Raw genomic sequence first — 13,452 nt, forward strand, 5'->3', positions numbered from 1 at the left:
CCCATGCCCTTGCCCATCTGAGCCCTAGGGGTGTAATTATGTGGTGTGTATTCTAATGCTTGCCCCCCTCTTGTGAAGTTTCCCTCAGCATTTTTCAAGGGAAGGGTGAACATGTGTGCTGCCCTCTGCTACGAGATCCTGAAGTGCTGCACTTCGAAGGTGACCTCCACAAGGAACGAAGCCTCCGCTCTTCTGTACCTGCTGATGAGAAACAACTTTGAGTTCACCAAAAGGAGAACGTTTCTGAGAACACATCTCCAGGTGAGCAGCTGGGGGAAGAAGGAGGGCAGTGGGATGCCTCAGGTGTAGTGAAAGGGTGTACCAACATAGCTATGTCTCACCTCATGTCTACAGAGGAGCTTGTCATTTATTTCTAAAAGGAGCAATCGTATATATGGACAAATAGCTTCTGGATTTCCAGGCTTTGCCTAATCTCTGTTTTTGATGATTGGCCTCAGGCCCTTAGGGTGCAGTATGCTGCCATCAAGCACTCCATATTGTTGTTTTTTAGGAATTTTTTAAGGAACACTGGGTTGTGATAAAACAGGGAAGATGATAACAGAGGTACTTCTGCATCAGGATTTGCATTGACTGCTACCTCGTTAATTCTGTGAACTTGCTGTTCAGCAAAGCAGTTTGGTCCTCTGAGGAGTGTTTGTCCACAGGAGATCAGGCAGTGAAGCCACAACAGCAGCCCCTGCTTACAGTATGGGAAAGATATGATGTTTTGTATGAGCTTTTTATGTACCTCTGACAATAAAACTCTTTCACTGGGCTTGTTTAAATAATGCCCCTTTGTTGTCCCTACAGATAATAATTGCAGTGAGCCAGTTGATAGCAGATGTGGCACTCAGTGGTGGGACGAGGTTTCAGGACTCCTTGCTCATCATTAACAACTTTGCAAACAGTGACAGACCTATGAAGGTAGGTTGGAGAAGTCACATCATGTGCTATCAGCCATTAATGCAAGATGCACTCAAGAAAATCGTGTTTATCATAATCCTAGTTAGTTCTAACTGTAGAATCCATAAGCCTGCGCTGGGCTGTTTGCTCAGTAAAAAAAGGATTATAACAACAGCAATAGGAAGAGCTGCACCATCTCATATTCCACTGTGATGCCTAATACCAAGAGGAGGGAGGACCATAATTCAGGTTACACCTTGCATGGGGTGCTCCTTTCAAGAGTATGCAAAGAGCTTTCTAAGAATTTCCAGCTTTGACAGGAATGCCAAGGGAGGGCCTGTTGCCTAAAAGTCACAATTAGCTGGAATTTAAATTAATAATTTGATTGTAAGTAATACTGAGGAAGTTGTCTTTTGTAGCTGTTGATGGTTGTATTTCTTTGAAAAATAATTGTCTGCCTTTGTGCTGGAATAAACAGCTTCTACCCAATCCACTGGGAAATAAATCATCATTACAATTTGCTCTATTGCACACAGTATAACTGCCAATGCTGGATATAGAAAAGCAGGAGAAGATTTAGAGCTCTGTGACCTTTACATGAGCTGAAGGATTGTGAGCCTCAGTTAGGTGTTGAATTGTGATATAACAGAATTATAGTTTGGATATGCCTGACAGAACCTCTGTTCCCTTCTGCACACAGATGTTAAGAGGGGTTTCACTGTTTTGCTGATCTTATTTTACATCGTGAGACCATTTTTATATCCAGATCATGTCATTACATAAGAGCAAGAGTACAGGAGAGATCTCCCAGTACATGGGAGATTTCAGGACACTGGAGCAGGTGCTGTGCACAGACACAGGCATAGCTGAGGAGCTATGTGGGGGAACCAAGCCAGGCTCAGCATAGGGAAGAGAAAGATGAGGGGGCATGTAACTGGAGGTTTTAGAGAGGAAGAAGTCAGACTCGTCCCAGAGGTGCAGAGGGACAGGACAAGAGGCAATAGGCACGAGATGCTGCAAGGGAAATTCCAACTTTACATAAAGAAAAACGACTTCCCAGAAATGTTCCCTTTTTGGAACAGGGACCAAAAAGGATGTTAGATATTTTTCCTGGGAGATTATCAAAACTTGGCTGGACAAGCCTTGATCTAACTCGACACTGATCCTGCTTATAGCAAAGGATCAGCTGGACCCTGTGTTTCTTTAACACATTCCTGTGGTGGGAATGCCTGTGGGACTTCAGGAATTAAAGAGTGACCACATCAGACACTAACAGTCCAGATGGTGAGCTCAGTGGAAATTGCTTAAGGAAGTGTTTATTGTTCTGTTCTGTGGCATTCGCATGCAAGGAGCACTTCTGTCCCACCCTCACCCAGTTCCTCAGGTTGCAGAAGTACCTGCTGCATTTCAGAATGGGAATAGCCCAGATGGAAATACTTCTAATTGCATGTTAAATACTGTACACTGTATGCACTGGGATTTCAGTAGGTAAAACTGCAGTCAGTGTTATCTCCTGTGCTTCACTTTTTAGATTGGCAGTAAATGGAGTTTTGGCTTTTGGGTAGCAGTGGTCTTTGAAAGAGCCTGCCGCACCTTCTTGTTTCTGTGTTTGCTTCTAATTAGATTTGTTTTGTAACAGGCAACTGCTTTTCCTTCGGAAGTCAAAGATTTGACAAAGAGGATCCGTACAGTACTTATGGCTACTGCCCAAATGAAAGAGCATGAAAAGGATCCAGAAATGTTGATAGATCTACAGTACAGCTTAGCTAAATCTTATGCAAGTACCCCAGAGCTACGGAAAACGTGGCTGGACAGCATGGCAAAAATACACGTGAAAAATGGAGACTTCTCAGAGGTAATTCACATAATTAAATAATGGTGTTTAACAAGACAGATGTGGAGGTGACATTTTGATTCTCTCTTTGTGCTTTGCAGGCAGCCATGTGTTACGTTCACGTAGCAGCCCTCGTTGCAGAGTTTCTGCACAGGAAAAGTAAGTGTTTGCTGTTTGAGGGGCACAAGGCAATGCAGTGATGAGTGACAGTTTGGTAAATGGTGATTCGTAGATCTCTTCTGTACAAGCTAAAAAGGGAAAAAAGCCTAATGCATTGTGGCATGATGAAGGTATAAAATGATGAATATTATTAAAGAAAATAATCCAGGTGTTGCTGGGCTGGTCAGGTCTTCTTAAGTAGTCACGTTGGCACTTTACTGAGTAAAATAAGAACCGACACATCGTGTCTCAGTTTAAATGTTTGGATGCATTTCACATTAGGAAATGTGCACATGGGGGAAGCCCATGTTAAAAACTGTCTGCCAGTGTGTTCATCAGAAGTATTGCTCTAGTCAATATGGGAAACTGTAGGAGAAAGCAGTCAAAATTCAGTCAAAAAATGAGGCAATAGCCTAACTATTCAAATATGGAGCCTAACTATACAAATATGGAAAAGAGCAACCAGGAAAAAAGGGGAGTGTTGTGGTTTAATGCAAAACAGGAAGCAAGGATGGACTCACGTGTTCTCAAGTAACAACACAACATTTTGCAGGTTTTCTTATATATATTAATTCTTAGTTGATACGCTGACCGTGTTCCTCATCTCTGTTTGAGGAAGTAGTGCTGAAAGGGACTTATTCTGCTGCTTTTAATGTTAGGGTGCACAGGAGATGACTACAGCGCTGTCTTGGTAGGAAAGATCTCTAAGGGCCTTGCTCAGGGGGCTGAAAGTCCCTCCACATTCTGTACTTTGTGTTGGCAAGTGGGAAGAATCAGGGCATGCTTATTATTTGAGACATACACAGACTTCTCATGGCTGCAGAGGGGAAAGCAATGAAAGTGGTCATTCTTCGTTTGTGCCCTGGAGGCTGCTGACCACAACCCCCATGTGGTTGTCACCCCTTTGCAATCACAATCACAAAGGAGAACTTGTGAAAAAGAAGAGGAACTAGTCAAAAGGATTATCAAGTGAATAACTTGAGTTATTTCTGTCACTGACACTCTTTACACGTATGTAGGGCTGGAAATGTTTCAGTACAGGCTGAACTACTCAAAGCTTTGGAGTGCATCAAGAACTGTACTTTCTGCTAGGGTTGTACAATCCCAGTCACTAGCTACCCAGCTTTCCAGCATCTCATGATAGTTTTCTTTTTGCATCTTTTGCACAAAAATGCACAAAATACACCCTTGTCCTTCTCTCCTGACTTTCAGTCAATGGCAGGCTATTAGGCTGGTCAAAGATGACTTCCAAATAGCACACTGGAAGATCTGCTGTGCTTGGTGTGGGGAGATTCTGATGTGTTCAGTCCTATTATAGAAGTTGAGCAGCAAAAATGGGAATCAAGACCTCTGCTGCTTGTAGGACTCTGTTATCAACTAGGCTGCTTCCTTGGCCATTGAAGCAAGATACATTTGAAATAAATTATTCCGTGAACCCATTTGCTTTTGTCTACCACAGAACTCTTCCCCAGTGGATGTACTGCCTTCAGGAAAATCACTCCCAACATTGATGAAGAAGGTGCAATGAAAGAAGATGGCGGGATGATGGATGTACATTACAGTGAGGTGAGGTCATGTAGCACAGACTGCAGGAGTTTTCAGAACCGATTGGGATTTAGTTTTATACGCACGTGAGCTGTAACAAATGGTAATTGTACATTGGCTTCTGCAGAAAAGACTGTTCCATGGCAATTTCCCAAGAGAAATCTGCACTGATGGATTTTTTTTGTGTGCAATTCAGATACGTAAATCTGGTCTAGCTTCTTGGTTCCTTTGAAAGGCTTTTCTAAGTCCTGAGACTGAAAAAGCTACACCGCAAACTTTGCTTGCCATGGTATGCAAATGCTAACTCTCGCCAGCACAGGACAGCACAGCATAGTATTTTCAAGGAGTCACAGAAGGTTAGAAGTCAAGCTCTGATGAGCAAGAAGTCAACTCAGGTTCCCCTTGAGTTAGGGCTGTGCTGCCATGGCAGCAGAACAATCCAGAAACCAAAGCAGGGCATGAGGGAAGTGAGAAGATGCTCCTGTGAGTTATAAAAACTCACGATTACTTTTGCACCACCTCTGTGCAACTGTGTTGGGTGGGCCATGTGGCTCTGCAGCCCAGGCTGCTTGAGTGTCCATTCATCAGTGTTGGGCTTGGGGATCCTCAGTAGCACATCTCACTGCTCTTTGACATTACTTCACATGTTCCTTAGAATGTTTCTTAGACGTGTACCTCTTTTCAAGCACTGTCATCTCCACACCCTCCTAAAGCTTTGGCATTTTCTTAGGAGGCACCTAAATAACCAAGGCATACTTGTTTACTATTGTGCAAATGAGTTATTAAGAATTATACTGTTAATGAATTGCTTTTTATCATTCAAAACTTATAGAATACCTTTGGAAAGGGCAGGAGCACACAGTGTTTAGACTTCTGCAACTCTGGGCGCAGTAGTGGGACTTATTAAGTTATGTGAAGCTCAAATGATTTATCCCCTTTGTAAGTTAACAACAGCCATTTGGTTGCTCTTGTAGGAAGTCCTAGTGGAGCTGCTGGAGCAATGTGTAGATGGCCTGTGGAAAGCAGAGCGGTACGAAACGATTTCTGAAGTTTCCAAACTGATCATTCCTATTTATGAAAAGCGGCGTGAATTTGAGGTACACATTTTGAACCCGTTTGTATGCATTGGGTGATTTCACAGGCTGCTAGGAAAAAAACCAAGGTGCTTATTTTTCTGATGGCATCAGTGTAGCACACACTGTGCTTTAGTGCCGGTCGTTAAATTAGTGAAAGATAATGCGATGAAAGGAATTAAAGCTTTGCTCCTTCCCAGCACCTGCTGTGGTCTGTGCTCTGGTAAGGTTCTCCTGCTGAACAGTGCTCCCTTTTACCTCCCTCTCCCATGACCCCTCCACATCAGAACAGCATCCAACTGTGTAATTGAGATTAGAAGTCTTGATCTATTTTTTTCATCATAAAGCTGTTTTTAATTAGAAAAAAAAATCACTGAGTAAAATACTGCAAGTTTCTCTACCCTTAAAGGCTTAGCCAGGGAACACAGTCTCAGGATTGTAGGTTCAGTCTTCTCTCTAGGGACAGTGGTTTTATTGCAGCCTGTGGCCCGATGCCTGAAATTCTGGTTTGAATTCTCCAGAGGATTGTGTTCAGATATTTCAGTAGCTTCCACTGTTAGTTAGAATTTCCTACTTGAAGTTCTGCTTTAATGATGTCAAATTTTGCTTTCCAGAAACTTACTCAGCTGTACAGAACACTTCATGGGGCATATGCTAAAATATTGGAGGTGATGCACACAGGGAAGAGGCTTCTTGGAACCTTTTTCAGAGTGGCGTTTTATGGACAAGTAAGTATAGACACAGGCTCACCAACTACTGCTCACCCAAAATCCTGCCCAATTAAGCTGCTGCTGAGGCAAGTCTTAAGCTGAAAAGCCTGATAGCTCCATGGCAGGGGGCTGGTGCCTTCAGGGTACCTTCCAACCCAAGCCATTCTTTGATTTTAAGTATTTGGAAAAATAGAGAAGATCTAGGGCACAAAGTCCCAAGAAGAAGTATGATCTTACCATATCTTCTGAGTGTGAAGGCAGTTACACAGTGTTGTTATTTTTCCAGCTCATCTAATAAAGTGTGTTACATCTCATCTCCCATGTGTCTTTGGATGGTCCTTTTCTACTTGTGGACCCATAACTCTGGGGGAAATGCAGGCCACCACTCTAGAAATTGCTATGTAAATGACAAACTAGCCCTGCCTTTCCTAGTTCCTTCTTTTAGAGCAATCGATGCGTGCCCCTGAAACCATCCTGGGTTTGTACCTTTGAACACCACTGTCACTTCATGCACAACATACCTGATCACTGACTTCTGCTGCAGCAAATGTTTTGTCCCAGACTTCATGCTTTTGATATGTGAAAAGTAAATAGGTTAGCAACAAATTAAACAACTGCTCAATTTGGTTTTCTAAAATCTGCAGAAATAACTGGAACAAATTACACAAGGTAACGTTATCCTGACAACTCTCATACACGATTCAGTTTTGCACCTTAGAGCATTGGCAGCTTTATATTGTCAGCTGCACGGAGATCCTTTTAAGAGTCTGTCACGACTCCTGACTGGAGCAGCTTGCCAAAGCATGAAGCTTTCACACTGTTTCCGTTACAGGAAGGGCTGGTGATGCAGTCACAATCTTTGCTGCAAGTTTTTCTCTACTTACCACAAATATTCGGAGTTCCACTTCCCCGAATGCAGGAGAAATCAAAGCAGCGGAAACACGTTTCTTCATCTATTGCTTGAAGTCCCTGTTGGCTTACACAAAACCCTCATATTTCCAAATTTCACATGGCTCTGCTTTCAGGGCTTAGAAAACTTGTTTTTCTACTCGTTCTCTATGCTATGTTCTTGTGGTTTTTGTCCCGGTTGCCTCTTTCCAACCTTCCTCACAGACAACCTCTGGCCAAACCCCTCTGCTACACTGTTTGGATTTCTTTGTTAGTCATACTCGGGCCTTTGTGCTTGATGATGATGTGTTTGCATTGGTCAAGGATCAAATTTCTTTACACAATTTTTGAAGGGAACTGTTAGACCACACAAGAGACTTTGTGCAATCCGTAGCCTTCTAAACCTTACTGATGTTCTGAACTGTTAGTAGAAAGTTGCTTTCAAGATAGCAAATCTGAAATAACGTTTTCCAAGCAGAGACACTCATCCACTCGTCATGACTTGTTTGTGATTAATGCTAGACCTTCTTTGAAGAGGAAGATGGAAAGGAATATATCTACAAAGAGCCGAAGCTGACAGGCCTTTCCGAGATCTCCCTCAGACTTCTTAAACTTTATGGAGAAAAATTTGGGTCGGAAACTGTAAAAATTATCCAGGATTCTAACAAGGTAAAATTAAACTGCATGAACAAGCTGGTGAAATGCAGTGAACATTGGGGCTACGTAGCAGATAAGTGTGACATAAATATCATTCTTCAGGACCGTGGTTGTATTAGAAGGACTGAGTAACCTGTGAATGTGCTGCGTTGGTGAATAGCTTGATATGACTGCTCCTTCCAGGTGCACCTTGTTTGGCACCAGATGAGGCATTTCTTGTGCCATAACCTTGTTGTCTTGTGTGTCTGCTAGCTCGTGGTCTAGCCATCCCAGCTGAGGTCAAAGGGAGTGCTTGATGTGTCATTCACACATGCACAGCAGGGAATCAGAGTGTTCGTCAGGTCCCAGGAGAAAAATTAAGCAATTTTAAGTTACTAGCTTTTGTTCTTGTAACTTTCTTGTTTCACAGGTTAACATTAAAGACCTTGACCCTAAGTATGCTCATATTCAAGTGACTTATGTGAAGCCCTATTTTGAAGACAAAGAGATTTCTGAAAGAAAGACTGAATTTGAAAGGAATCATAATATCAATAGATTCGTATTTGAGACTCCTTATACTTTATCTGGAAAAAAACATGGCAGTGTGGAAGAACAGTGTAAAAAAAGGACCATTCTAACCAGTAAGTTAGAGCATCTGATCATAAGACAGTAGGTACCAGCAACTAATTTTAGACTATTTTAGCTCATAAAAATATCCCAAAAGAATCAGAAATTGTCTTAATCAGAATTGTGGTATAATAATCTAGCTGGGTGGGGGAATTTATCTTACATTTCTATGGGCAAATTTTTGCAAATGAGTAAATGATGCCATTAAATTAGAGCCTTGTCCAGGATTTCACCCACTCCAAGTAAAACTGAGGGCAATGATCTATCTGTATATGGACTCCTGTTCACTGAGCAGCCTTTCAAGCTATAAACTTCCTTTGCTGTTTCTGCCAGCTTTGAACTCCTTTCCATATGTAAAGAAGAGAATTCCAGTCAATTATGAGCATCAGGTTAATTTAAAACCAATTGATGTTGCAACTGATGAAATAAAAGACAAGACAGCAGAGCTGCAAAAGCTCTGCTCTGCTGGTGATGTTGACATGATCCAACTGCAGCTCAAATTGCAAGGCTGTGTTTCTGTGCAGGTAAGGCTTGACATATCTTTGAAATTACATTGACAGACACATCTCAGTGAGTCATCTTTTCACAACACAGCACATTTGCTTACTGTAAATGATTAACTAGCTGGTTTGCAGCACTGCAGCCATCAGCCTGCACTTACACCAATGGGTGGCTCGAGACAAGAAGCATTTTGTCCAGCAGTGTTTGCAGTGCTAAGTGTTACTGTACATTAGCTGGCCATGGAAGAGTGTTAAAATATACATAATTCTTTAAGGTTGCACTGTAAATATCAGGGAGAAATAACCTCTCTGTGAACCTGACTTATTTTCCAGCTGGATATATGACTTTAAGACTCAGACCATACTGCTTGCCATGAAGAAGTAAGAGGAGAGTATGAGGAAACAGACTGCCGTCTTCATTGTTATCTTCATTTATCTTTTGGGCTTTCAAAACCTGTATAGGAAAGCTAATACTCCAGTTTAGAGTCCTCAGCTTGCTCTGGTCATATTAGTAGCACAGAGTTGGTGGCATCCAAATAACACGCTAATGGTTTTCAGGTCTTAAAGAAATGTTCTAACCTTCAGAAGTGCCCTTAGTGACTCAAAATTGTGGCATAAGTGACTTTTTGTTTCTTTGATTCCAGGTTAATGCTGGTCCCTTGGCCTATGCCAGGGCTTTCCTAAGTGACAGCCAGTCCAGCAAATATCCTGCTAAGAAGGTGAACGAATTGAAAGAAATGTTCAGGTAGGATTTCTATTGTAATAAAAAAAAATAGCAACTTGGCTGGAACACAGTGCTGGGTTTTTTTAGGTGTGTTTTGTGTGTCCCCAAGATCAGCAGATACTGCATGCTCAGGTACATCTTATAAAGATCCATGTATCACAGGTTGCCCAGACATAGGGAAAAAAGCCAATGTAACAATATATGTCAGATCTTAGGGTTGTGATTTCCATGCTTGAATGCCTTCTTCAGTTACTTGCACTGGTATTTAAGGTGATAATGTAAAGAAAGAAAGTTTGAAAACCAAAGGCCTGAAAGTCATGTTCATGGCCTTTTCTTATTGTGCATCATTTCCCTATCTTTCCAAAGAGATTTTTAACTACAATAACGATGAACTTTAACTATTTTAAAACAAATCCCTTTCCAGTTTGTGGGGGACCATCATTCTTGATTCTGTTGCTAATTGTGGACACTGTATGACTTTCACAGCCATGCTTCTATCTCTCTCCAATCCTTCACAGTAGGTGCTTTGAGCACGGCCTTTTACCTCCCACTTGTAAGTGTCCCCCAAGACACAATCATGTGAAGCTGTTGCTGTACCTCAGGAATGCCTGTGTCCCCACACTTTGCCACACTACATTTCACACACTGGTGACTTATGGGCAGAGCAGCATTTGGGTCAATCCCATTTACCTTCAGCATATCGAGTGACCAAGCAAAACACAGAAGGAATAAGCAAATAATCTCTGCAAATCTGCTGTGCATGGCTGCAGAGCAGAGGTAGTGTTTTTCTTTACTTTCCAGCCCTGCTCTGCAGCCAAAAAGAGAAAACAAACATAACCTAGTTCGTGCACACATATGCAAGAAAAAACTAAACTAAACTAAAATATAAAATAAAATAAATTCTGGAAAATCCCAGATATACTTGTGTTTTTGTTATAGTCTCAGTTTAATTAATTAAAGTTGAAAACTATTCCTGTGAAAGGAAGAGAAAAAGATGAGAAACCATGAAATGAGTAGCTGTGAAAATAGCATTAGAGCTCCACATTATCTAAATTTCTTCCTGGAGGGTGTGCCTGCTGTTAGCAATTTGATCTCAAGTGGATCAAGCCCTGTGCACCTGACCATGGCCTGCCTCTGTTTGTGACCCTACTGGCACGTGGTTGGGCTCCCCTGGGATCTGCTCCCTGTGTGAGGTGCACAGGTTCTGGAGAAGGTCAGAGACCACTGTGTTGGACTGCAGGTGTGTGTGCCCCACATGGTGCCTAAGGAGCCTCCAAGGAGCTCGTTCAGAAAGCACAGTCCTGTGTTGCAGTCCTTCCCCATTCCCCGATGCACTATGCTCAGAATGGCCCTAGAATATGACTTGGAAAAAAGAGAAATTGTGGTTGTGTCCTTCAGTAGAAGACTGGGAAATGGTCGTGCCTAAAGTTCATTCTTTTCCTCCCCAGGAAGTTTATACAAGCCTGTGGAATTGCTCTGGAGCTCAACGAGAGACTCATAAAGGAGGATCAAGTGGAGTACCACGAGGGTCTAAAATCAAACTTTCGGGATATGGTGAAAGAGCTTTCAGACATCATCCATGAACAGGCATGTACTGCATGTCAGGAGCCCACAGAAGTGGTTCTCTGTGCTTGAAAATTAGCTAAAACTGGAAACTTACTGAAAACTAATAGAAAACATCTCATGTTGTCAGTGGCATGATTGCTTTCCCTTTCCATCCTATTTGCATGAACACCATTGAGCAAGGGTGGCAGAGCACTGCAACAGGGGGCTGTGGAGTCTCCTTCTCTGGAGATATTCAAGACCCACCTGGATGCTTTCCTGCACAACCTGCTCTGGGGAACCTGCTGTAAGCAGGGGGTTGGACTCAGTGAGCAAAGATGCCCTTCCAACCCCACAATCCTCTCATTCTGTGTCAAAAAGTCTCTCCCTGATCTTGTATACAGAATGGAGTCTTCAGTGACTCGTGTCACTGGTTTCCCGGATGTTGTAGTCATCAGAATTCTTGTGCCATGCTTTGCCTCATGTTTTCTACATTGCAGGAATGCTGTGATAAGTCACAGACTGAAATTGTCTGGCCAAATTTCCATTTCCTCAATTATATCCTCTTTGACTTCCTTTTTTTTTTTTTTTTTCTCCCTTTAAAGGCTATTTTCTTTGAATGTTGACTTTGTGCCAACTGTGTGCATGCCCTGTAAAGATATTTGTGCTGTGCTGCCTTCCATCTCCTGCTTCAGTGTTCTCTGGGATCTTTCTAGGACAACACATTTGAATAGTAGCATCAGAGAGGTGCACACCTATCTGGCATCATGCTGTGGAATACGATGAAGACTTTCTGAAGTAGCATCTGCTTTCTTGTTTTGCCTTCATTATGACCCAAAAAAAAAAAGCTCATTGCAGTCGTGTGGCAGCAAGAATGTGAAATGAGCAGTGCTGACTGTGTTGTGATTCATAGGTCTTGAAAGTTAGGAGAGTTTTCAAAATCTCCTGGTGACGTAATGTCATTTATCTTCTTATGGATTAGATAAAATATGGCTTAAGCACTGTTTATTCACCTTTAATGCAACAGTCCCATGTGTGACAGTTAATGAAAACTGCAGCAATCCCAGAAAACAGGTAAATCCCACAGTAATTGGAGCAGTTGTTCAAAGGAATACAAAATAATCAAAGTGGGGCTGAATTTCATTGTAGAGATATAAAAGAGGATGTGTTTGTGAATAGCTGACTGTCACGTCCCCTCTGCGGTAGTTTTCCCTGCTATTCTGCTCATGGCCACCTTCCTCTTAGTGGTCCCTTCCTTTAGCATGCTCTTTTTTTTTTCATGTGCATTGCCCTCCCATGTTTACTTCCCTGCTGAATTTTGTTGAGCTGTTTGTTATAGGAGTTGCCACCTGCTTACTCTGCACTGTTTGCAAGCGTGCTCCTCCAGGGCATCTGATTTGCATGCAGCTGCTGGAACTTCTGTGGTTTCTGAATTCTGCAATAGTCAAATTGGAAACAAATCACTCAGTTCTGTGCTGTGGCAGCACTACAGTTAAAATTATCTTGGAACAAAGAAGTGCCATTAAAGCGTGCCCTAGGAGTTTTTACATATTTACAAATACACCATCCCGCTCTCTGATTAACGTGCGAAATATTACAGCAACTGAGATATCAAAGTGATAAACCCCCGTAGAAGAAAGTGAAAATATATCCTTCCCAATGACCAACGTAGAAGAAAGTGAAAATATATCCTTCCCAATGACCGTTGGTCATTGGGAAGGATATATTTTCACTTTCTTCTACAGGGGTTTAGTATTTTGTATTGAAACCTGGTGTTAATGAGCACTGTTGTGTTGTTGTACAACAGTACATACGTAACTGCAGACCTGAACTTTGTACTGCCATCCAACGAGCCCATCTCACCATCCAAACGATGAAACGTTTTCCTCTCCTGCAAAATTAGTCAGTTAAACATAACGAGCACGTTATGTTTGCTGAGGGCTCTCATTACAAACAACAGATCTGTTTCAAAGTGTGTTCTGTGCCACGAAGCACACGCCGCACACTCACTGAAGGTGAGGGGGCAGACAGGTCAGCCTGTGATATCACTTCCCAGTGATATCTTAATTAAGGGAAACGGGGAAACAAGTGGCACAAGAGGCCTTCGAGTGGCTGAACACCGAGTGTCCAGGATCTGCTGATGATGGTTCCAACTGTAAATTGAGACAAACTCATTGGGATGAAGTACAGAGTAAAAACACTCAGCTCTGGGACACTTCTACCGGTGCACTTAGGTTCAGTGCAGTAAGACATCCTTCAGGTTAGAGAGTGCAAAATCTTTCCACAGGTGTTTGCTGCACTTAGCTGCATA

At 42.3% G+C, this 13,452-nt stretch overlaps 1 protein-coding gene across 1 annotated transcript in view; it reads left to right on the forward strand.

Moving 5' to 3' along the window:
• DOCK11 (dedicator of cytokinesis 11) overlaps positions 1 to 13,452 on the forward strand; it is a 69,833-nt gene that overhangs the window by 55,111 nt on the left and 1,270 nt on the right. The window contains exons 41-52 of the mRNA XM_065729386.1: positions 79 to 261; positions 811 to 924; positions 2,543 to 2,758; positions 2,839 to 2,896; positions 4,356 to 4,462; positions 5,416 to 5,538; positions 6,129 to 6,242; positions 7,635 to 7,781; positions 8,179 to 8,389; positions 8,709 to 8,899; positions 9,520 to 9,620; positions 11,048 to 11,186. Coding sequence (XP_065585458.1) covers positions 79 to 261; positions 811 to 924; positions 2,543 to 2,758; positions 2,839 to 2,896; positions 4,356 to 4,462; positions 5,416 to 5,538; positions 6,129 to 6,242; positions 7,635 to 7,781; positions 8,179 to 8,389; positions 8,709 to 8,899; positions 9,520 to 9,620; positions 11,048 to 11,186 — 1,704 coding nt within the window. The remainder of the gene's footprint in view (positions 1 to 78; positions 262 to 810; positions 925 to 2,542; positions 2,759 to 2,838; positions 2,897 to 4,355; positions 4,463 to 5,415; positions 5,539 to 6,128; positions 6,243 to 7,634; positions 7,782 to 8,178; positions 8,390 to 8,708; positions 8,900 to 9,519; positions 9,621 to 11,047; positions 11,187 to 13,452) is intronic.

This window comes from Cyrtonyx montezumae, unplaced genomic scaffold, assembly GCF_038088225.1.
Source record: "Cyrtonyx montezumae isolate F1298 unplaced genomic scaffold, pur_monq_1.0 scaffold_11, whole genome shotgun sequence".
In the NCBI taxonomy this organism is placed as follows: Eukaryota; Metazoa; Chordata; class Aves; order Galliformes; family Odontophoridae; genus Cyrtonyx; species Cyrtonyx montezumae.